The 24,663-nt window shown below is 41.0% G+C and overlaps 2 protein-coding genes across 2 annotated transcripts in view; one reads left to right on the top strand and one right to left on the bottom strand.

Moving 5' to 3' along the window:
* Positions 1-250: 250 nt before the first annotated feature.
* Positions 251-23,512, bottom strand: LOC114049799 (SH2 domain-containing adapter protein E-like). The gene is made up of 6 exons (XM_027871205.1): positions 22,841-23,512; positions 20,130-20,256; positions 12,948-13,274; positions 9,262-9,418; positions 7,106-7,225; positions 251-5,010 (listed from the first exon to the last, which is right to left on the bottom strand). Exons 1-6 carry the CDS (start codon positions 23,510-23,512, stop codon positions 4,824-4,826), a joined length of 1,590 nt encoding a protein of 529 aa, XP_027727006.1. The 3' UTR covers positions 251-4,823.
* Positions 21,665-24,663, top strand: part of LOC114049800 (tudor domain-containing protein 10-like) — a 51,635-nt gene continuing 48,636 nt past the window's right edge. Inside the window, exon 1 of the mRNA XM_027871206.1 lies at positions 21,665-21,767. The gene's annotated coding sequence lies outside the window, so the exon portion shown is untranslated. The remainder of the gene's footprint in view (positions 21,768-24,663) is intronic.

The raw sequence follows: 24,663 nt of genomic DNA, 5'->3' as shown, positions 1-24,663 counted from the left end.
GAATAGAGTAGTATGGAAAAATCTACATCAAGTGAGGCAAAGTGAACTTTTTCAATGAACTGAGCAGTTGTGCCAATATTTCCCACTTAATTTTTTCCTTTTTTGTCTTAAAAAAATACTATTTGTTATAGGGGATGGTCTTCTAGGAGAGGGAAGGGAAGGAATACTGGAGAAAACCATGATAATATAAAAAGCAAAAGATCAACAAAAAATAATTTTAAAAAATTAATTGAATGAAATAAGCCAAAGATTATGATTTGTTTGACATGACATTTATTTAAGTTACATTTCAGGGTAAACAGAATTCAGGGGGATGTGCAGCCTATGTTGGCTAGCACAATACATTCAGAAATTGTACAAAATATTTCTGTATTATAAATACTTAAAAATTAATAAGATAGGCAGTTGGTTAAAATACATTCTTCAAAAAAATGTAAGCTAAACCTATATATATCAACTGATATTTTAAAATGTCAAAGTTCCCCTTACAAAAACAGCTGAACAATTAAGAATTCTGGCAAAATTAGACATCTGCCCCAATTATCTGATAATCACCAGCACTTTCATTTAAAATAGAACTACAAAAAATAAGCTATACAAGCCTAAACAATGATGAGCACTATAGTATCCCAGGAACCCTGGTTGAAATGGAAAGAGGTTTATTAGGATGCAAATCTCCTTTGAGAGGGAAGGGTATTTCAAGGTGGCTACAGTAATCAGCACCATGTCAAGTCTTTCTCCCGTGGAGAGGGTTTCGGTAATTCATTAGGAAACAATGAAGGGGATTAATATTATCTCTTCTGAATGGCACTTTGTTCAGACAGTCAGCCATAAGAATTAGGCCAACACATCAATTTTCCCACTGCAGTTTGCTCTCATTTCCATGAGATGGTAGTATTAGCCCAACTCTTTCCTTTATAACGTTACAGGTTCCAAAGAAAATAGCAGGCCAGATTTTTTAAGTTAGCCAATTGAGCCAGTGACATCATGTATTGGTGAGGAGCTGGCAACTGAACCACTAGCAGCTTGGGTAATGATTTTTAATAATCAAGAAATATGGTCCCTGAGATATCATGACATTAAAAAGACACTGGTGATCACATTTTCCCAACCAAAAACTGAGACACAGGGTCTGACAGAGGATATGTCTTTTGCAAAGTCTCATTAAAAGTATACTTTTTTTTCCCCTGAAATTGGAACAGTTTCAGGAAATCTGGAGCATATGGTCACTACAGCTACAGGAAATCATAAGGTAAATTAAACAACAAGATGTGGAACAGGGGAATAACAGTGTCTGAAATTTAGTCAAAGGCCAAAAGTACCCTGGGGATGGTGAGACGACCTAGAAACTAAAAAACATTCTTAATTAGAATGAGGGGGAAAAAATGGCCATCCTTTTTGTTGGCAGAAGGCACTTAAAGGAACCTGTATTAAAAGAGTGGCTAATGAATGAATGCATAAGAACCACCCCCAAAAACAAACTGAAAAAGACCTAACTTTACAATCTCTTAATTAGTCTTCTGAAACTCTGAAACTTAACAAAACCCCCCTCAAACTCTCAATCCTCAAATAAGCCAGACTCTTTCTCAAGACAGACAGCTAACAGTATACCAATTAACAAATAAATTTCTATCTCCCTGTTAAAAATTAAAAATAATTTGGTGATAGTTACAGACTGAATGCCTTTCTCTCCTATCCCCCACCCAAGGAGACAGTTAAATGAACTGCTGCTTGCTAAAGCAGAAGAATTTGAACGGTTAGGAAGGAGATTCTTGTTCAGAAATCTTACTTGTAAGAAACATTTCTGTTTAGAACTGCTAGGAAAAAAAGAAGGGGGCGGGGAGAGGGAACAGGGCAAGTTTTTATTGTTCACCCATATCAAAATTTTCCATGATTCCCTATCCTTACTTTTAAAATAGTGCTTGTAAATAACAATCAGCTAACTATTCCAGGTTTCTTAGAAATTCGCCCTTTTAAAACAATCAACCCAAGTATTTGAGTATAAGCTTTCAACTGGAGGTGAGGGAGGTGATGGGAAAGAACTGGTTTGGTGAACTTCAAAACTCAGTAGCCTGGGAAATACACAAAAAGAAATAAGGGAGGAAGAAGAGACATAAAACACAATTAGTGGATATTGTATTCAAATCCTAGAGACAGTAGGGTACAAGGAAATGCAGAAACATGCCAGGAAAGCCAGATTTTTGTTCCAATTCTGGGATTTTAGTTGCAATTCCCCTACTAACTAGAGGTGTGATCTTAGATAAGTCACTGTCTCCCAGCCTCCTGTTTTCTCAGTAACAAAATGAAAACATGAGTCCCAAACACTATGAAAACTGGATATTCTATATGACAACGCTATCTCTTCATAACACCACAAATTGTTTCCCCTGCTGGAAATAATTTAATTCATGTGAATAAAACTTTAAGATGCTTGCAGTTGAGACAAACTAATCAAACCCCTAAGTCCCCAGTTCACAATAAATATCTGGCTTTCATACAGCTTTAGATCAGCTGGCCCAGGCAGCTTAACAAGGAAGCCATTAGGTGACACCCTGCTGGGCCTAATTGTTTTTAGAACATATGGTACTTTGTGGCTCCACCCCAGCTGTGAATTCTCAGGCTTTTGTCACAATCTAAAGCGCAGCTTAACTGCTATCCCCCAATTTACTCAACTTTCTGGTTTGTCACCATCTTCCATAGATTCCTCTCTTGCCAGTCACCAGGGATTTTAAAAAATCACTTTTTAGAAGAACATAACTCATTTTTCCTTCTGGCTTTTTATAAATGAATGTAGTGAAATACATAGGCATCACAATGAAATGGCAACCCACTCTAGTATCTTTGCCAAAAAAACCCCAAATGGAGTCACAGGGAGTCGGACACAACTGAAACAACTGAACAACAACACAATGAATAAAAGTCCAGGAAAAAAAGCACAGTGCTGGGAATATGAGTGCTTAACTACATACCTAATTTATACCTTAAAATGTTACTTCAGTATTCATCACAGTAGCTGGTAGTGCCAAGTTTTTAAGTCATTTAGTGCACAAAGTAAACTTTTGTCAATGTTTTGGCATTTGTTAAAATTAGGACATTTCATTAAGACCCCATTTACAGAATAACTACGGAATAAGGTCTTAGATAAAATGGAACATAATGTAATGATGACCTGTGGAGGTCTTAAAAATGAGCTCAGTTTTAAAGGTTCTAACCTATGCTTTAAAAAAAAAAAAAGGTTATAAGATTACCAACATAAACAAGTATTATCAAAAAGATTCCTTCAGAATTTTAAAACCAAGGGTATACTTATATATTAGCCCCTTTGGCCAAAATTTGTATATGAAGTGAAATGTTAACAATAGAAAAATAACTGGTGATTGCAGAGATATTCCTACCTCAGAATGTATACAAATTAATATTTTTCTGGCCTTTCAAACACAAAAAAAATCCCCAGACTATAAAAATTAACTTTTCATTGGATCTTTTTGCAGGCACCTAGACCATTTTTAGGAATAAACTGTAAACCCCAGAATACAGAAACAGCTGCTCAGCTTTAATTATAGAGCCTCTTACCATAATATTATTCTTCTCACAGTAAGTCTGTTATCCCCATGTTTTTCTCACAGTAAATAAATTGGCAATATAAGTTTATGGCTTACTATAAAGATAACACAAAAGCCTTATTTAAGAGCATGAGAAATAAAATTTACAGAAAACCTGTTATGAGGTTAAAAACACACACACAATCAAAATTATTTTAAAATACCATAGCAGACAGACTACGATTCAGTCTGGTAGGCATAGAGTGGCAAACTCTTAAAAAAAACACACACAAAAAATTTCAAAGCAATTTAGCTTATACTGTTAAATCCCAAAGTACTACTTTTATAAAGCAAATCTAGGCGAGTTGTCCCAAATCACAAAGATCCCATAGCAATAGGGTTTTTTTTCCCCAATGAGGCAAAGACTCACAAATTATCCATTTTTAAAATAGTATTTGGCTACTTAATTTAAAAAAAATTTTTTTCAGCAATAACAAGCCCTTTGCTCCTTATTTTATGTTACAATTTCAGAACAATGCTAATAATGTTTAATTACAAGAGCAATTGAGACCTGGGGTGATTCCTACCTCTTTCCTCAGCTATACACACATGGGACAGATGCCAGGTTTGAAAACACATTCTTGAGCAAACACTCCATTAGTAGAAGGTAGACGGGGGATAGGACGCTGATTCCCAAAGAAACCTATTGTCAAACCTTCAAGTTTGGAGTTCTCCTTGAATTACAACCTATCAGAAAACTTCTTTTGAGATCCCTTTTCCAGGGTTACCGGCCAATTTCCATTTTGTACTGTTTCTCCATTCCCAAAGGTCCATCCCATGGTGATGTGTGCGCTCAAGTACCCTGTCTTTTTCTGGCTGGTCCCTCCCCAAGTGCAGGAGGACTACACAACAAAGTGATGTTGGCAATGGGTGCCTTTCTTCAGCTGTGATTGAAATGGGGCAGATGTTGCTTTTTGCTTTGTGCTAGGGTCTTTGCTTATCCTTTCTGAGGAAGTGTTATTTAGTATAGGCATCTGGGCAATGGCAGAGAACTTACTCTCATTTCTTACTGCTCTCCTCTTCAGTGAAGAAGAAAGTGGGTGCTAAGGACTAGATTTGGGGCAAATAATTTATTCTTTTTAAAAATGAAGACTTTTACTTCCTTGAAAATTCTTGTAGAAAGTAGACACCAATAACTGAGAAAAAGTCCAGCCCACCCAGGGGCCGAGTTTGTGCTGCTGTCGTGGGGGAAACGGGTGCCCCAGGCTTTCACTGGTGGAGTCAGTGTAGTCTACTGTGTACAGGGTACAGGAGGGTCATGTGTTCTGCCCCTTTGAAAGGTAACTTCTCGTTGGAATAGTAATGCACCACCTCTGGGATGCTGTCAAACACAGCACTTGTTTGATCGAGGGTGTACTTGTTGTCTTTAGTCTGGGCCACGATAATGTGAACGCACCCTTGACTGGTCCTGTAACAAGACACAAGCCAGAGGAGGAGACACAAGTGAGCAAGGCTTAGAGGGACCCTCTCCAGTACAGACCACTCTGGCCAGGTACTCAGCAGTCTGACAGGCTCTCCTGGCCCTCCCTTCATTGTTCCATCACAAACAGAAATGCTCTGGACATCCAACACTCAAAGCACTGGAGGTTTCCCAACCCCCTACTAAACTTGTTTCATCATTGAAAGCTGTGTCTTCAGTATAAAAAAATTATAGGTGCTAACTAGACTAAAGCCTTTTTAAAAAAATTATCAATGCCATCCCATCATTAATCTTACTAGACTGCTTAAAGCACCCAGACACAGGTTAAAAAAAAAAAGTCCACCCTATTTCCTTCAACAACAAAAAAATAAAGTATAAATCCAAATAAAATTTTTTTCCATGTCTGGAAAGGCTATTCCTTGTTTTAAGTAAGTTTGTTTTGCTCAGATACAGCCTGTTGGCTCAGACAATGCAAGTTGGCAAAGAAAGCTCAAGCTAACCCAGAAAGCACCCGTTTCAGGAGCAGAGCAGGGCTATTCCTGGCATTGTATATTTGTTGGCCATTTCAGTTTTATGAGCAATATTGCTTGGACACCCAGCCCCTTTTTCCCCCCTCTAGTCTGATTGTTTCAGCTACAGGGGCTCTGCTTCCTCAGGAAGGAAATGCAGTTAGTACTCCCGACAATGATCCTCCAATATAGCGCCATTGAACTAGCCTTGGAGACAAGGACTGCCAGGGAACACCCAGACTCCATGGGGCTGAGGCATAAACACGTCTTTGTGTACAGTCAGGGGCAGCAGAGAGTGAGAGGCTGGCCATCTTCTCCTCTCCTCTCCATTGTAAGACACTTACTGGCAGGAAAGCTCCTGTCAGCCCTGCAGCAACCAGGGCAGCATTATCAAAGCCCAGAGTACGAAATGCAGAGGGGCAAAGAACTCCAGAGTTCGAGAGGACACAAAGGGTCTTTATTACAAATGAGAGCTTATTTTTATTCAGTCATTATCCCCAAGGAAGAGAGGCAAGGCTAGTCTGAAAAATCCTAACTAATAAATGGATTATTATTGAGCCATCAATTATGAAGATAGAATTTAGAGAAAGATGGGAAAATGCATATGCGTAAAGTAAGCAAACAACACAAGAACTACAAAAATGCAGATGGAAACATTCAAAGAAGGTGGACCTCCTAAGGAACTACAATAATGGTCCCAGAACACAGACTGTGAAACTAAGGACTCAGCAGAGAGGAGAGAGACTACAGAGACAGAGGGCCAAATACACTGTCCGCTACGCTCACCGCACTTTTGTCTTGTTTCCTTTGGGTTACAAGGGATACATCAGTTTAGGGGGTTGGAGGAGAAAGATATTATATCCAGAAAAGAGTGACATAAAAATAAGAGGCAGCAATAAAATGTCTTAAAATAATTTTAAAACAATTAATATTGTGCAGATGGAGAAGGGGACACTGAATTATCAAAAACATGTTCAACAACCATTCCTGATGGGTCAAGAGAAAGTAAACAAGCTGATTCTCTTTTCTAAAAATTATTCCCACAGAGAAACCATTAGACTATCTTATGTTTTGTCATAGATAGCCAATTGACATTGCAAAGCAGTCTTTTACCACTGAGGTATTCTTCGAATCAAACCACTCTATGAGTTTAAAAGGTCTATTGTGACCATTTTAATGGACCTTTACTCTTAATTTTTCTGTTTAAGTCCCCCTTCCTCCTGTCTCTAATATGTGGTCCTAAGAGTCTGTTAAATTGGTCATGAATGATTTAGTCCAATGTGACAAAGGGGAAAAAAAAAGGATTTGGAGAGTTAGAGGACCCAGATTCAAAATCCTCTGACATGGACTCCCTTTGTGTCTTTGGGCAGGAGCCTTAACCCCTCTGGGCCACAGTTCCCTCTTTAAAGTGAGGGAGTTGTGCCTGACGGTTCCTTCAAACTCCAAGTCTATGATCCATGACCTCTCTTTCATAAAGAAATGCTTCTTTTTAAACATTACTCTATCTAAGACCTTCTTTGGCCTATTTCTCATTTTCTCTTTCAGCAGTCTGATGCGGGCACCAAGATACTTACTTTAGTGCAATAGAGTATCTACTGTTCCCAGACTCACTATTGCGCACCAGGTAACTGGCTTCTTTACAGGGCTGAAGCCGACTCTCCGCCTCTGCCCGGGCGATGGCTCCGTGATACCAGCTAAAGAGAGGAGGGAGGTAGAACTGCGTTAAAATTCAAAGTCTGGAGACTGTGAAAGTCACTCCTGGTTTATGCAATGTATTTGATGCCTTTAGTCATTTATACTAGATCTATTTCCCATTTTAGGCAACTAGGATAATTCTGCATCACACACTATCAGAACAGCAAGTTCAGGTACTGTTGAAAGATACAATTTTCATTCTGTATAGTACGTTTAAGGTTTAAGTCAAACAAACAACGTCTGTGTACAACCCCCACCTTAATACAGAAAATTCATCACAGCCTTGTCAATACAAGGTTCATGATCTACCTATAACCTGTTGTTGTTTGTCCTTTGTTCTCAAAGAAGTCCAACAACATCAGGAAGGTGATGTCTTGACTTGCAAGTGAATTGGATTTAAGAAGCAGGGCTGTGCAAAGTCACCAGCCTCACCTTCTCCTCCAGGGTCATCTGAGTACAGTGGCAAGACAGAGGTCAAGATGACTGGTGATGGCCCTGGATGCAGTGGGAGACCTTGGCTTTTTTAAGCTAAGGTCTTTCCCAAGTCTCAGTTTGTCTGAGGCAACATCCATTCAGTGATTTAAGGCTAGGTAAGAAGTGAGGCAAAAGATGGCCTACTTTGCCTACGCAAAAAGAAAAAAAAATCCACCTGGGAGGGGAAGACCCTTATTTGGCCAGAACAGAAACAATTGCTATTTATACAGTTAGAAATAACCCAAGAAGCATAGTGTAGAGAGAAGCAGTTCTCTAACTTTCTGGTCTCAGGACTGGACCTCTTTACACTTTTATATTATTGAGGACCAAAAAGAGCTTTTTTAATGTGAGTTACATCTATCAATATTTACCGCATTAAAAATTAAAATGGATACATTAAAAAATATTTAGTTGTTAATTCACCTGCACTTAAAAATTAACAGTAATAAACCTGTTACATGGTAATAATATAAATAACATTTTTATAAAAAATATTTTTCAAAACAAAAAAAATAGTGAGAAGAGGCATTGTTTTACATATATATTTGAAAATCTCTTTGATGGCTGGTTTAATAAAAAGAAAGCTAGATTCTCATATCCGCCTCTGTAGCCAACATTGATACATACTGACAGTTGTTAAAACTTATATAATGCTTCCCATGTGCCAGGCACTGTGCTAAACACTGTACAATTATTATCTCATTTGCCTCACAACAACCCTGGGAGGTAGGGGCTATTATAAGCTCTATTATACTGATGAAGAAACTGAGGCAAGCAGAGATTAAGCAACTTGCCCAATGTCACACAACTAATAATTGTCTGAGGTTGAATTTGAATTCAGATCTTTCTGACTTCAGGCCCAGTGCTCTATCCAGTGAGTCACCTAGACGCCCCCAAACATATTGTTTTAGTTTACATATATGAAGAAAATCCAGCCTCACACAGATATGTAAATGGAAGAGAAGAGCATTTTAGTAGACAAAAAATGTCTTAGTATAGTATTATTATGAAAATAGTTTTGACCTCTCAGACCCCCTGAAAAAGTCTTGGGGACCTCTAGGGGTCCAAGGATCACACTTTGAGAACTGCTGGTAGAAAGTACCAGCCTCAGAGCTAGGAAGACCTGGGTTTGAGTTTTACCTTGGAAGCATACCCACCCCAGGATGGGTCATTTAACTTTCCAGTTCTTCAGTAATGTCTAAGACTATAAACTGCATAGAATGTGTTGAAGTTCCCTATACCAATGAAATCATAGGTCCAGATCCTATCTTGATAATGCAATAATCATTTGTCTTCAAGTTTTTTTATTTCTGCAGGAGAGAGTCTGCTGCAGTAGAAAGAAGGCTGGATGTGGCATCAGTGGACCTGGGTTCAGACTCCAGCTCCGCTACTTGATGCCTGCATGCCCATGGGCAAGTCTTAAGCTCTTTGGGACTCAGTTTCCTCATATGTGAAAAAGAGGTGAACTAGATGGCTCCTGAGTCCTTCCAGCTCTAAACCTATGATCCTATGAATATTCTGCACCAGTCCCAGAGGCGGTCAAAGAAGGGGTCAGACTTACGGCTGCTTTTCCAGACAAATAGCGGGGTCCACTCTCTCCCCTTCACTGTGATCTGAGAGTGCTGGTTTCAGGATCTTCTGGGTCCAGCTCTTCTGCCTGTGGTGATGTCGCACTGTTTCTTCCTTGATCGAAGGTCTCTCCGATCCCTCAAACTGGACTGGAAGGAAGGCTCCATTTAATATCAGACTTGTCATTGCAGTGGTCTATGTAAGGCTTCAAAGAAAAAAATGCTTATCCTGACTCAGCTCAGGAAAGAAGTATTTTTTTCCTTCAACAAAAACTGCAGAGAGCAGAAAAATATGTTGGTGGATCCGAGAGCCCTGAAATCTTTGATATTCCATTATACTGCTAGTATCATCCCACATAATGCAACTTCCCAGCAGCCATCCACTACTAGAAGGAAGTTTTAGAATATTAGTTGTGACCAAACTCTTTTATCACATTTACTCAGAGGTTCCTACTTTTGCACTTTTCAGACTAAAAGAGATCGTAGTGAGATTGTTCCAGAAAAACATATATCCACCGAAAATAATGCTTTTCTGGAAAGTTTTGGCATTTTTTTTTTTGTTAAAAATTCCTAGCAAATGGAAGATGACAGGGATAAATGAAGACAGCATAGATATTTTTTAAGACTATTGAATGCATCAATTTATTTTAATATCATATATGTTTTGGTATTATGGCTGGATAAATTTGAAGCATGCACAAAGACAAACCAGGAACCTAATTTTGTTGTTGTTCAGTCATTTCAGTTATGTCTGACTCTTTCATGACCCCATTTGGAGTTTTCTTGACAGAGATACTGGAGTAGTTTGCCATTTCTTTTTCCAGCTCATTTTACAGACAAGGAAACTGAGGCAAATGGGGTTAAGGGACTTATCCAGAGTCACATAGCTAGTAAATGTCTGTGATGGGATTTGAACTCAGATCTTCTTGACTCGAGATCCAGCCCTTGAGTCATTCAATAATTCCAGACGATCAACTTTAAGCTTCTGACCATAGTACAATAGACAGAAGCGTGGCTCCAGAGTTAAAGGGCTTGGGCTCAAGTCTCATCTCTGACATTTACTACCTGTATGGTCTTGGGCAGGTCACTTAGATTCTTTAAACCTCAGTCTCCTCAGCTGCATAAATGAGGAAATGGGATTAGATAATCTCTAAAGTGCCAGTTCTACATCTATAATCCTAAAATCCTAAGTAATCAGAAAGAGGAAATGGATTAAAGGATCAGCTGCTAAATACATCACCGACACCTTAATGAATCTAGATTATACCTTAGATCATAACTAGAGCCATGCTAATTAACGGTTAGAGGAAAAATAGCCTGAAGGCATTCAAGTGGAGGTAACAGAAACTAATGGGAAACCAGGATTAGGCATTGAAAGTTTGATTTGACACTAATATAGACCCTCCCACTATCAATTTATACAAATATATGTTCATGCAGTCATCCCTCAACATTCGTGGATTTCACATTCGTAGTTTTGATCATTTGTGGGTTGGCCATTGACAATTAAATGGGAATTTTTGGAGATTTGTGCTGTACTGGGGAAAATTACAGAGGATGCTCATATGTAAAGAAAACTAAAAAATTTTTTAGTAAGTCACAAATGCATAAATACTACATGTTATTAATCTATTTTATTCTTTACTACCATAAGTATGCATACATAAATTTGTTATAAACATTGGTTAAATTTTGTTAAAAAGTTTCAGTGTACTAAAGAACTACAGGCTAACGTTCTCTCTTTGGGAACCCTTCCTCTTTGTCTCCCTACCATCCAGACTCAGTCATGTGATTTTCTCCCTCAGTGAGCACTGTATCTTATTCACTACACCAGTGGCAGTGAAGACTGCGTAGTATGTGAGATACTAACCTCTCTTGCTTAGAAACTGCAATTTTTTTTATGGGTGCAGTGTGTTTTACTTGTTTTTTATGTTAAATAAATATGACCAGAATTATTAAAAATAAAGGTTTGGGGTGGGTCCTAGAGTTATTTTGGCTTTTTCACATTTGTAAGAGTCTTGTGCCCCTAACCCCAGGAATGTTGAGGAACAATGATATATATACATATATGTAAAGTCAGTTTAATATCTGATACCTTAAAAGTATTAAACTGAGAGAAATACAGTGCTCACTTAGTCCTTAAATGACTGTTTTGTGTCTATTCCATTTTATTCAATATTGCAAAGAATATTATTCTACAAAACAGATCTTAACAGATGTGTGAATTATCTCCAAGTTTGATCTGGAACACACACACAAAAGTCCCAAATGGGCCCCAGTTTCCTCATCTATAGAATGAAAAAGTTGGATTGAATAGCTTCTAAGGCCCATTCCAACTCCAGAGCTACGATCTTAAGTCAACTAAGCAATCTTGTATATAATCGATAGGTTTAACAGCAAAGAAAAAAGAAACTTAAGACAGACTCAATAGTGCTTTCAAATGATTCTAACATCTAATAAGATGTCACTTAGAGAAGAAGTATACAACATAAATATATAGGAAAACAGCCTTAGACCATTTCCCTAAACAACTAACTCCAAAATCTCATTTCTTTATAATATAATTCAGGAGAGTCTTTACAATGGAGGTATCCAAGCGTGCAGCTTTTCCCCTTGACCAAACAAGTTGTGTTGGGCCCTTTTCTCTTCTTTCTACCATCTCTGAGGGATCTCATTAGTTGCCATGGGTTCAATTACTATCTCTAAAAAGACAACTCCCAGATCTGGATCTCCATCCTCAGTCTTTCTCTTAAGCTCCAGTTCTACATTACCAGTCGAATGTCCATTAGGTATCTCAAACAATGTGTCCAAAACAGAATTTATCTTTTTCCCCAAATCCTCTTAACTTTCTAATTTCTGCTGAGGGCAATACTATCCTTCTAGTAAACCAGGTTCACTATCCCAGAGCCTTTCTTGTAAAGAATTATTGATTCTCCCTTCACAACAGATCTGATATCCATCCCTTCTCTCCTCTCATCTAGCCACCACCCCAGTTCAGACCACCCTCCTAACTGTCTCTAGTCTTTTCCCTCACCGATTTATCCTCTGCACTGCCACCAAACTGATATTCCTAAAATGCAGAGTGGACCACATCCCTCCTCTGCTTAAGAAGCTTCAGTGGCTTCCCCTCACTTCTGGGATAAAGTAAAAACTCCTGTTTGTCTTTCACAGCTCTTCACAGTCTGCCGCAGTCTACTGCTATAGGCTTATGTGCCCCATACTCTCCTTCACATGCTCAATATTCCAGCCTAACTTGTTGCTCCCTACACCCAACAGTGCATCTCCTGTCTCCACATACTCCCTTCCTCACCCTTATTATACAGAACGCCCAGCTTCCTTCAAAGCTTAGCTCATGGTCCACCTTCTATAGAAAACCTATTCTGATTCCTCTTGCTTCTGCTGCTCCTCCCCTTAAATTCCCTTTTATCTCTTTGGATATATGTTGCATTCCGTACTCTGTGCTTGGCTATTTGCTCAGCAGGAAGCTCCTTGAAGGCAGGACTGCTTAGTCTTCGCCTCCTTGGTGCTGAACACTGGCTGGCAAGTAGCAGGCATTTTACAAAGGCTTGGTGAATGAATGTTGACTACAGCATTACTAAGTAAAAAGCGAGCCCAGACATTTTATGCAATGTGTGATTTGGGTGAAATGGTATCACCTGTCTCAGTGGTTTCCTCTTACCTGACAATGCTTTCACTATCTGTTCTTTTTTCCATTCCCATGGCTGTTCATACTCTGCGGCTGGTCGCTCATCATTTTCAGGAAGCCTGCTGTCTGGGGAACGCATCTTCCTTTCTTGTATAGTGCCCACCTGTACATCTGGTTTGGGTCCTTCTCCAGGTTCATAAGGAGTATCATAAAGCTGTGGGGGTTTGCCCAGAAGGTCTTTGGAATTCCGTCTTTTAGTCAAAGTCTCTGATTTAATGCCATTCTCCCCTGACTCGCAAGGGCTGTCAAGCAGTTGAATAGCCTTCACCAAGGGGTCTTTAGAACCTCTTCGCCTTATCTCTGAAAGGTGTACATATATATGTTTATTAATGAAAATATGCGTGCAGCACCACACTTCTCTAGAAGGGGGCATGCTATTGTAATGGCTATGAAACTTAAGCAACTGCCCATCCTTCTGTCTTATCTACCCAGTCAAAGCTGGCGTGTGAGCTGGGAGTTATGTTTCAATAGCTCTGATTCTCTGCCAGTAGCACCGATAGCGACAACTATGGGAGCAAGACAAGGAAAGTATCTCCTCCCTCCTTCTTCTATTTACTATATAAATCCTGTGACGTATAAGCATTAGGCATTAACTCTGGAAAAGACCACAGAAATCTACAGATCCCAAAGGAAGGCCCAGTGTAAAGCAATGTAGCCAAATGAAGCAGCAGCTCCAGGGCACACTGCCACATACCTACTTTAAGCATGCAGTCTGATCTGACTCCAGCTTAGCCTTCAACTGTCTGCTCCATGTTAGAGAACAAAATGAGACAAGCCAGATGTAAAACAGCCAGTGTGTAGGAAACTGCAAACAGCAGGAAGAATCTGTTTCTGTGGGCTAGAAATGATGTCTTCTAATCATGGAGAATAACCAGAGGGAGGAAAGTCTTTTGTAAAGTACCTTGTAAAGAATGCACATGATAGAACGACCTGGGAAGAAGACTGATTACTTAAATTTTAGAACCACTAACAACGCTACAGCTTAGGAAAGAACAGAAGAGAAATAAAACTAGATTAAAGGGGGACAAAGTTACTCAAACTCGGGGAACAGAAAACTCAACCTAGAATCTGTTTACAATGAATAGGGGACCAATGTCCATATGCAGCTACTCCTGGGCTCCAGAGCTGGCACCTTCTTTGTTCTGTTCAAGGTTTAGGAAAAAACCAAAGATACCTTTTTCCTTTTAGCTTAGTCAAAACAAGGTGGTAGTTTTTTCCAAAGGAACTACAAATAAGATACGAAAATAAAAATGAACACGAACACAAGAAAACAGGAAAAGATAGGTTAATAGAGTACACATTTAATTCATTCACAAAATCCAGCCACATTATATCAGTTGGCATTCTCTGCTCTTCCTTGTCTCAACTCAACCCTGTCTCTGCTGAACTAAGAGGAAAAGGAGTTTGTTATACTTATGATCAGGAGAAATATACCTGGGTAGATAAGAATAAAGCAGAAATGGCCTCATATGGAGCACTTTCACGGCAATGCTCAACATTTCATACTTTTAAACACTGATGAGCCGAAGGCACTTCAAGCACCCACGGTCTATTTACCTTAAGTGCCCACGTTAGATGGCTTTCTGCTTTTTCAGAAAGAATGTCTATGGAGTTCTGGGAGAGGAAGTGGAAATAACTGAGCCGGGGACTTGGTCTGACAGCCGAATCACAGCATTTGAGAGTTGGAACGGACCTCAGTGTCCACCTTGTCCAACCCATACACAAAAGGAAGGCAAAGAAAAGCACTCCTTCCTCTGAAAGTCCTTGGATTGGGTAAGAGATATACAAAGTATTATTAGGTCTTTAAACAATGTTTAATTAGGAAAAAAGCAAGACTTACACACAGGGTCCCTCCACCCCCTCAAGCTCAATGACTTCAGAGCTCATTCCAGCACCTGGCTGTCCTGAACTCGAGGCGCCATAGTAACAGAAACAATCACATGGTTGCAAACGGATCCTTCCTGTAGGGAGAATAGTCCCTGACGTGCAGAGCTGGCTCTGAGAGGAAATAAGACTGAGAAGGAGGAAATGGAGAAAGGAAGCTACACCCAGGCTGTCCGATACAAGCCATTTACCGTGGCAGACAACAGAAAGCAGCTAACTAACTGCAGATAAACAGTCATTTGCAGCAAAGGGCTGAAACCAAGAGCTGACCTTGTAACAATTAAAATGTGCTGCTGGATGGAGTAAGATATGAAATGTGCTAAAAAAAATTTTCTTTCTCAATAACTAATTCTAGCCTTGTAGACTATGCTCCACACATACTTACATTTTGATAACTGGAAGAACACAGAGGGCTTCCCCCCTAGTTTTAGTCTGTAATTCCTTTAATATAAGGATCTTTTTTTTTTTTTTTGGCTTTTTGGTGACAATCAGGGTTAAATGACTTGCCCATGGTCACATAGCTAGTAAGTGTCAAGTGTCTGAGGCCATATTTGAACTCAGGTCCTCCTGATTTCAGGGCCAGTGCTCTATCCACTGCATCACCTAGCTGCCCCAAGGATCTTTAATGATTAAATCTTCCACCACTGAAAAAAATCAAGCTTTTATGTATAATATGGTATTGGGGGGAAGGTTTAATCAAAGGTCCCCTGACTACTATATTAACATCATCTCCATGAACTAAGTGTTTCTTATACTGGCTCTGTTCAAAGACATTGGGACACATTTTCATATTTGGAACAAATTTTTACAAGTATTCAAACCACACAATAATTTTCTTTCTAGATGAAAAGGTCTAAGTTTATACTTGCACGTCGAACAAAAATTAGAAGGCTGAGTTGTAAACCCCAAAGTTTGAGGTTTGCAAGGGAAATGGTGAAAAATCTAAAGAACCATGACTGTCTCCCTCCTCCTCCCCTAGTTATTTTCTCCCCATATGCGATCTTGACTGAATACCCAAATGATGAGAACCTTTTAAAAACCTGAATGTGTTTAAACTAAAAGACAAAACCAGAAAATAACCCTGGATGTTATGAGAAATCCTCATATTGGGAGGGAAATTGGGGCCAGATGATCTCTAAAGTCTCTTTTAAGGATATCCGATACTAATCTGGCAGCTCTGAACTAATGACAAACAATGCTAAATGCTCACAATCTTTACTGCATACATTCTTCTGAGGAAAATGGTTTATGTTACTACTCCCCTATTTATAACCTTTCTTCTAAAGGAAGTACATATTTTACCTGCTTGTTTTAAAAATTCCCAGACGATCTGGGTTCTAGTCTCAGCTTTGCTATTAAATAACTACTTCACCTAGGGTCAAGAAATGCTTCCTCCTGCCTCCCCACTCCCGTGCCTCAGTTTCCTTCTTACCACATGGGGTTGTTACAAGGATGAAGAAAGACTAAAGGATCACAGTTCAAGTCCAACCTCCTCGTGTAGATAATATGAAGGGAAGTGCTTTCATACCAGGTATTATAGCTAAAAAGCAGGTTTATACTCTCAACTTTATAGATCAAGAAAAGAGACTGAAGGGTAACTCAGAAGAAGCCCAATAGGGTAGTGTCCCCCACCATGAACTGTGCTACTTTATAAAGAAATGGTGTTATTTTAAAACATTTAAATAACTCTATAGTACCTTTAAACCATAACTAAGCAGAACAAAAAAAAAAAAAAGAAAGAGAGGAAAAAACCCAGCAGCAAATCATTTATTTCCAGCTTCTGTTCAGCTCACTCACTTCCTGTTATTCTGCCCAGCTGTGTAGCCCCACGGGTAGGCTAAGTCAAGGCATTTCCACTGTACTGATAGAGAAAGGGATGTTCATGTATTAGGTATCAAGGGAGGCAACTAAAACCTAATCACTAGGAACCAATGGCTTTTAAAAGTAAAAAGGAAAGTATATAGATTATTGTTTTATTACAAATTGAGGAGAATGAAGTAGTTGAAGTTTTAGATTTTAGATAGAATTCAGATATTTATCAACTGCTGGCTGCTTAGAAGAAATTAGAAATAAAGATTCTTTCTGCCTTGGCCTGCTCCCAATCATCCCTAGCTTCAAGTTTACATATTAACAAGGGTACTAAGATGTGCACATAAATGTTATATAAGGAAGAATATGATAAATATAAAGGAAAAATTCATTCAAAGTGCATGGGAGAAATTCTAGGAGAAAGAGATTGCTTTCAGCTGAGGAGGGGGAAGCGGAGAAAGAGGAATACAGGAAGACTTCCTGGAGAAGACATCAGAGCCAGGCCTTGAAGAAGAGGGAGTTTTAAAAGAAAGGTGTGGAAGGAGTCCATTCTAAGCATGGAGGCAGGAAATTAACACATAGTCCAGTTTCCTTAGAATACGAGGTAGGTAAAGAATAGTACTATAAAACATGAGTTAGAAGAGAAAGGTGGAAGTAGATTGTGGAAGGCCCTGAGCCAGGAGAACCAGTTTGCATTTTCTCCTGCAGGAAAGCAGGAACTACTGATTGTTTTATTTAAATAGCAAATTTCACAGATACACTTTTCATTTGGCAGGATCAATTGATCTGTAACTTCCTTTGTAAGCCCAGGACATTAAGAATACAACATTCATAAGAAAAATACAAATCAACTTCATGGGTATGTTTTCCACAACCACTTAAAAGGAACCCTAGAGACAAAATGATTTATTTCATCTAAAGAGGAAGAGAACAAAAAATACAAAAACAAAAGGAGAACGGAAACTCAAAACAGGAATTCAGCACAGATTCTTGGGGAAACTCCTTTTTTGAAATTTTACATCCCTTTTAATTGTTTTAATTTATCCTTTTTATTCCTCTCCTCCAACCACCTAATTTTTATTTATTTATTTATTTATTTTTTACTGTGACTCAGTTCATTTTTCACTTCCTTTCATTCAAGGGTTTCACCAGGGGTCACAGTCCAGTGACCCTTAGGGTCAAAGCCTGGCCAGGCTACACCCTCCCTGAATCCAGCTCCTTATCTCCGTCCAGCAGAGCAGCAGGAAACAGAAGCACTGCTTTCCTGTTCTAGTTCATTTTCATTTCTGAAGCTTGCCCTGACTGTATCAGAATGCTGAAGTTATCCTTGTGTTCCACTATTCTGAGACTGCTTATGTTCCTGTAGCTTGACAGCTTTTCAATTTGTTTTAAAAACAGTAGAAACAAAGTCTTTAATATGTGACCAATTATTCCTTTCCCAGGCATGAAACTCATGACACTGGGGGGGGGGTGGGGGGTGGGGGAAGAGGAGACGGCAACCAAAAAATCCCTCGAGTCAGCACTCATATACTAGATAAATGTTTATTTAACATTATTTATCTTAATGTAATATTTAATATTAACAAAGTTTAAATAAAAGTTAATAGACAAAATTAACTTAAGGAAGAATTTTTTTTTGCTCTATAAAAGCACTAAAAACATATGAATAACTTAAGTTCATAAAGATATAAAACAAATGCAATTAAATTAGGAAAATTTCGTACTAAAATGATAGCATAATTCTGCTGACTTTATAATTCTAGAAATAAATCATTTTTAAATTAAGATGCTATATTATGAAAAAAATGAATTTGTCACACCATTACATTTATTTAAGACACAAAAATTTCAAGCTTTGTCAAATTAGACAGTTTGAGGAAGTTTTTTTCCCCCCAGCAAAATAACAGGATCATATCATGTCTATATAGTTTCAAGCTATTCTTTAAAACAATGCATTATTTCCTTAATGCACACTTGTGACTCATTGATATCCAACAGCTTAGCTAGGGAAATAAGGGATTCAGGAAATACATATAGTAACCTTAGCAGTGAGGATTCCCCTCTTCACTCATTTTAATTCATAGAAGAAGTAATCTTGCCTAGAGGCCAGAGTGGATTGAATTGAAATATACAGAAAGACCTTTGAAAGTACAATGAACTCTGGGAATTACATGATCCTACATAAATATGAAGGAAGTTAAGAAGGGACTTCGGTTCTAGTCTCAAAAAGAATCAAAGTCCAGGACTAAGGAGGTCATGAGTCCCCTATATACTCAACCTTCTCTCTGTGATTATCTTCAATTAATCCTGTACACATCTGGTTTGCACATAACCGTTGGCATGTTGTCTCTCCCATTAGACTGTGAGCTCCTTGAGGGCAGGGTCTATCTTTTGCCTTTCTTTGCATCCCTGGTGTTCAGCACAGTGCCTGGCACATAGCAGGTTAATAAATACTTGCTGTTGACTTGACTGCCTGAGTTGACCAGGGCTGATGTAAACTATTTAAAATACAGCATCTAAATTTAAAGGTGATTATTTCTGGAACTCTGAAGTCAGCTGGATCATGCTATCTTTTAGTCTCAAAATTTCCTATTCTTTTAATTAGCTATTTTAAATGTTTTCGGAGCATAAAAATTATTCACATGTCCTTGCTTTTGTAGGTCAAATTAAAAACAATATTTGGAGTTTTGGGGTCAGTTCTGTATGCCATGTTGTTAAGGAGGACTCTAATAAGCTGGAGAGCATCCAGAGAAGGATAAGCCAGGATGGTGAAATCATTTCACAAGAGGATCTATTTAAAGAACTGGGGATGTTTTAGCCTAGAGAAGACTTGATGGGGGTGGGGGGGTGGAGGTGGGGAGTGAAACATGATAGCAATCTTTAAGTATGTTAAAGGCTGTCATGTTTTCTCCTGAGTCCCGGAGGGCAAAACTATGGATACTGGGCAGAAGCTGCAAAAAGGGCAAATTCAGGCTCGGTTTTAGGAAAAACTAACAATTTAGAACTCTAAAAAAAGTGGAATAGATTGCCTCAGGAGGCAGTGAGCTCTGGTCTTCCAACAAAGCCCAAGCCTTCCTTCTATCTACTACGATTTGGTTACATCACTTCATTTCCTCCCTGATACCTACTCTAAAAGAACTTGATAAAGCAGGTATCAGAGAAAGGTATATTAGTTAAAAATGCTAACGAGCTATTTTGTGGCTCATGATGACACTGGCTCCTCCTACTGAAGAAAACTCCCTGAACCAGTGCAGATTGGCAACTATCCTAATATCTCAGTCTTAGAGCTGTCTGGGCTCCTGGGAGGTTAACTTACTCAGTATCACACAGCCTGTATATGTCAGATTCTTGACTCTGATGTGGGCTCCCTACTCATTACACCAAGCTGCTTTTTGCTTAAAAGGGTGAAATGGATAAAGTAGTAAGCTTATGTCCATATTTAACCAGCAATTTTTCACAAACCTGTTATCATCTGCTGTGCATCATATGGTTCCATGTAGCCATCATTCTCCCCTACTCTTTCAGCATCCCTTTGACCCTTCGTATGCTTGGCATCATAGGGATCAGCATAGTCTTCTAAAATGATCACCTGTAAAAAGAAGAGTTAAGGATTCTAAAGTGCCTAAGTAGTAATTGTACCCAAATGATTGTCTGCAATATCTCAGAATCATCATCAATGTACAAATGATTATAGGTATACTAGATGTGCTTTGATATGCATGAGGACTACCATACAGTCTTATCATCAGCAAGAAGTATAATCTTTTTCTAATAACTGGTTTAGCACAGTGCACACAATAAGCACTTAATAAATGATAGTTGACTGATGGTGGAGTTGCACTACTCTATACACTCTTCCATGTCCTCTCCAACCCCAAGAAAGCATTTGCTACAAGGTCTGGGGACTTGGAATAGAAAAAAAATAAACCAACCAATCAAAAACCCAAATCAAAAACCTTAACAGCACATCCACATGACGACTAACCTGATTACTCTGGTCTCCTTTAATTAACTGAGCTTACCAACCACAGTCTATCAAAAACCAAATACTCAATGCCTCCTAGGCATCCTGCACTGCTAGAAGCTGTGAGTAACATGTAAGACATGGTCTCTGCTGTCAAGGAACTTAAAATATAGTTAAAGAAAGAGAAGAATTAGATGGTATCATGGTATTCTATTTGTAGGATGAGTTGAAGGAAGGGAGACATCAGACTGGAAGGTTTCATGAAGGAAAAAGGACTTCAGTTGTGTTGGTCACTCAGCACAGTGTATGACTTTGAGAAGCAGAGGGGGAGGAGGGAGAGCATTAAGGGTGAGCTCTTACCCCATGGGAATGAAAAGAGGGAAAGCAAAGAGGGGGAAATGAGTAAGGCCTCTAAAGAGCTCAGAGTAGGCTGTTTAAGACTAGCTGTTTAAGCAGCAGATGTGTGTCAGTCACCTTAAGTCCTCCATTCAACAAATCTTTATCAACAGCCAATTAAATTACACGTGTAGACTTCTGCTAGACACAGAAAGAGATATACAATACTATGCTATGCAGTATCTGTCCTCAAGGACCTTATATTTCAGTTAGAAGGACAAACCATATTCATGTAAAATACTAAATATTGTAAGAGTTAAATAAGACAAGAACAAACAAGAAAGGTTCCAAAGCTGTATGGACCTCATGTTATAGGCTCTTATCATCATCCAATTAGGCAGAAGGTCCAAAGGGATTGTTAATTGGGGCTGTTAAAAATTTACTCCTCTGTTAAGACTCTTCCAACTCAGGAATCTCTTCCCCTATGAAGCCAGTGTACCCAATAAAAGGAAAATGCAAGATTGTTTGTTAACACAATATTGTAAATAGATCATCCCTCACTTTCACTGCTCTTTAATCCTGGACAGAGTCCAGACTAGGATGTAATAATGAGGGCCAGAAAATATCTTTGCTCTTTCTAATCTTAATCTCTTTAAGAGTGTTTTGAAAACTGATCAGACTTAAAAGCAGTGTGGTATAGTGGACACAGTGCTGGAAGACCTTGGTTTGAATCCTGTCTCAGGCTCTTCTTAGTGAGGTGAACTACTCTGAGCCTCAGGCTCTTCATCTGTAAAATGAAGGTGGGTTTGCACTCAACTTTCTTTCAGCTCTAAATGTATGATCTATGCCCCTTTTCAAACCATTAGCTGTAGAGAAGAAAGGGGATTCCAATACTAGCAAAGAGAGTTGGGCTGGTAAATTAAAAATTTTTAAATTAAAAAAAATTAATTTTATCAAGGCTTTAACTATAAACTCCCCACACGAAGTCACAAGATTAACAGAGCACCTTTCAGCAGGCAGATAGATACATCTGGCAAAATAGCAGAGTTCTATTTAAATAGAGCTTTGAACTACCAGCAGAATGATAATACTACAGGGTAAGGTGAAGCTCCTGAGCACTAATAAGAATAACACAATGTCACCAATGATCCAAACATCTCTTAAAGGTGTCCAGCTTTTACCTTTCCTTGGTTATAATGAATATTAGAATTTTTTTTCAAGTAAGGGTTCAGTCCTCTAAAAGTGACATATGCATGAGGTTGTGGGGGAACAAGAAGACAAGAAATGTTCCAAGGATACATGGATTAAGTGTTATAGGCTCCTACCATCATCCAAATTAGGCAGCATGTTCAGAGGATTTCATGGAGGTGGGGTGGGGGGGGGACAGGTGATTCAGTAGTAGGGGGAAGGTTGATTTGATAGAGGAAAAGGTTGGCTTAATGGAAGGAAAGGTTGTCTTGAGGGAAAGGACTGATTTAATAGAGGGTTGACTTGTTGAGGGGAGGTTGGTTTGATTGGGTAAGGGTTGGCTGAATGGGGGAAAAGGTTGGCTTGATGGGTGGAAGCATTGGTTTGATGGGGGGGGAAGGTTGGCTTAATGGAAGGAAAGCTTTGTTTGATGGGGAGAAGGGCTGGCTTGATGGGGTAAGGGTTGGCTTGATGAGAGAAAGGGGTGGCTTGATGTGGGGAAGGGTTGGTTTGATGGGGGGAAGGGTTGGCTTGATGGGGGAAGGGTTGGCTTGATGGGAGAAAGGGTTGGCTCGATGGGGGTAAGGGTTGGCTTGATGGGAGTGGGGGTGGGAAGGGATGATTTACTGGGCGGAGGAGGGAAGGGATTATTTTAATGTTGGGGGAGAGAAATCCTTCTCCTTACCGTATCTTGCTGCTTGATCCCCTTGCCCTTGTCCAGTTCGGGTCCCAGGGAGGAGGGGGAGGAAGAAGTGCTGGAGCTGGTGCTGGAGCTGGAACTGGAGTAGCTTTTCCCGTTCTTCTCCTGGGTGTCCACCTTGATGAGCCGGTTGATGTAGGTGCTGCAGCCGGTGCTCTTGATCGAGCCGCGGGGCTGCTCCTCCTCGGGGGCGGCTGCGGCTGAGGCTGCGGCTGCGGCACGGGAGTTCTTGCGGCTCTTGCCGGCAGCCGCCTGGAGCATCCCTTGGATGCTGTCGCGGGACAACCGACTGTCCTTGGCGGGACCGGAACCGGCCGCCTTGCAACTGCCCAGCTCGGCGGCCGAGTTCTTGCGGCTCTTGCCGGACGGCGGGGGCATCCCGGGGCCGCCAGCTTCGGAGTTCTTGCGCAGTTTGCTAGCCAGGCCGCCCCCTCCTCCCGTGCCCCCTCCTCCTCCTCCGGCGCCGCCGCCTCCGCCTCCGCCGGGCTTCGCCCGCTCCGACACCGTCTTCAGCGTCAGCGGCAACTCCTTGAACCACTTGGCTGCCATGGAGGGCGCCCGGCCGGGGAGCGTCGTGGCCCCTCCGAAGCCCGAGCCGGCGAGCAAGGAGGCGAAGCCCAGACACCGAGAGACGCCCGGCGCCGGCGACACACACATTCCCCGGGGCGGCGAAGCGGCGGGAGGCGAGCCCGGCTAGGCCGGTCCCGGGGGAGACGGGGGAAAGGGGACGCAGGCGGCTTTCCCACGACGGGAGGTCCGGAGACCTGCAGAGCCGCAGAAAACGCGAAGGGCCCCCGCGCGCGCTGCGCGGCTGGCCCGGGGCTCGAGGCGGGGCCGGGTGTCGCCGTCCCCCGGGCTGCTCTTCCTGCAGTCCGCGGCCCCCAAGGTTTCCTTCGCTCCAGTTCCCGCCCCCGCGCGCCTGCAGTTCTTGGGAGCCCCCGGACGGTTCGGGACAGGGCCCGGCTCACTGAGTCCTCGAGAACCGTCCCCGACGCGGGCCCTCGTTCGTTCCGAGGTCCAGGAGGGCGACAGCAGCGAACAGATGGACTAACCCATAGACAGCAGGGAAAACCACCACACACCTCTGAGAGCCTCCCGCCCTGCCCCTACACTGTCCAAGGGTTAGGCACCGCCCCTCTTCGGCAGATTCCCGCCCAGCTCGCGTGCTGCGAGGAAAGGGGCGGGGCCTGAGGGGGGCGTGTTGTCGCGCGCGCTCCCTTCCCTCGTGCACCCTCAACCTCGGTGCGATGCTCGAGGCTCAAGGCTCGGCTTCAGCCGGCGCCAATAGGCGGGGGCGGGGCAGCAGGCCCCTCAGCCTAGCGCGGAGGAGGTGAAGGAGACCGACTTACTAACAGTATCCTAGCCTCCTGTTCAGGCCCGACCCACCTCAGGGTTCGTAACTATCTCTACTAAGTACGAGTGAGTGGCAAGGGTGCTGGGCTTTGGAGTCACGAAGACCTGGCTTCTTATACCAATAAACTTATTAACTGTGTGATGGAAAGCGACGTCAGTTTCTTCATCTGTCCAGTGGGTCTAATAATTAATTAAGTTTCCCACCTCAAAGTGTTGGTTGGAGGCTCAAATGAGAGGTGTGGTGTATTCTGCAAACATTAAAATGCTAATGACATCTAAATATCAGTTGGGTAATACCTGCAATTCTTCCCCTCCCTCAAAAAACTGAATTGCGCCTGCTCCACCGAGGCTCCCCAGCATCAAACATCGGACATGCGCAGTACCCATCATCCCTCGACCCGCCTCCCTATTCTCTCACCGCATTCTGCCCGCGCAGCCGCACGAGGCAGAGGTAG

The sequence above is a fragment of the Vombatus ursinus genome, unplaced genomic scaffold (assembly GCF_900497805.2).
Source record: "Vombatus ursinus unplaced genomic scaffold, bare-nosed wombat genome assembly UNPS02014798.1, whole genome shotgun sequence".
Lineage (NCBI taxonomy): Eukaryota > Metazoa > Chordata > Mammalia > Diprotodontia > Vombatidae > Vombatus > Vombatus ursinus.
This window is presented reverse-complemented; position numbering and strand designations above follow the sequence as displayed.

Excerpts from the sequence above, each read along its gene's own strand:
- LOC114049799 (XM_027871205.1), bottom strand. The coding sequence starts at position 23,512 with ATGTGTGTGTCGCCGGCGCCGGGCGTCTCTCGGTGTCTGGGCTTCGCC. Across the intron at positions 13,275-20,129 it reads TGCACAGCAGATGATAACAG|AGATAAGGCGAAGAGGTTCT; the intron begins GTTTGTGAAAAA and ends TACACCTTTCAG. Across the intron at positions 5,011-7,105 it reads AGATACTCTATTGCACTAAA|GACCAGTCAAGGGTGCGTTC; the intron begins GTAAGTATCTTG and ends GTCTTGTTACAG.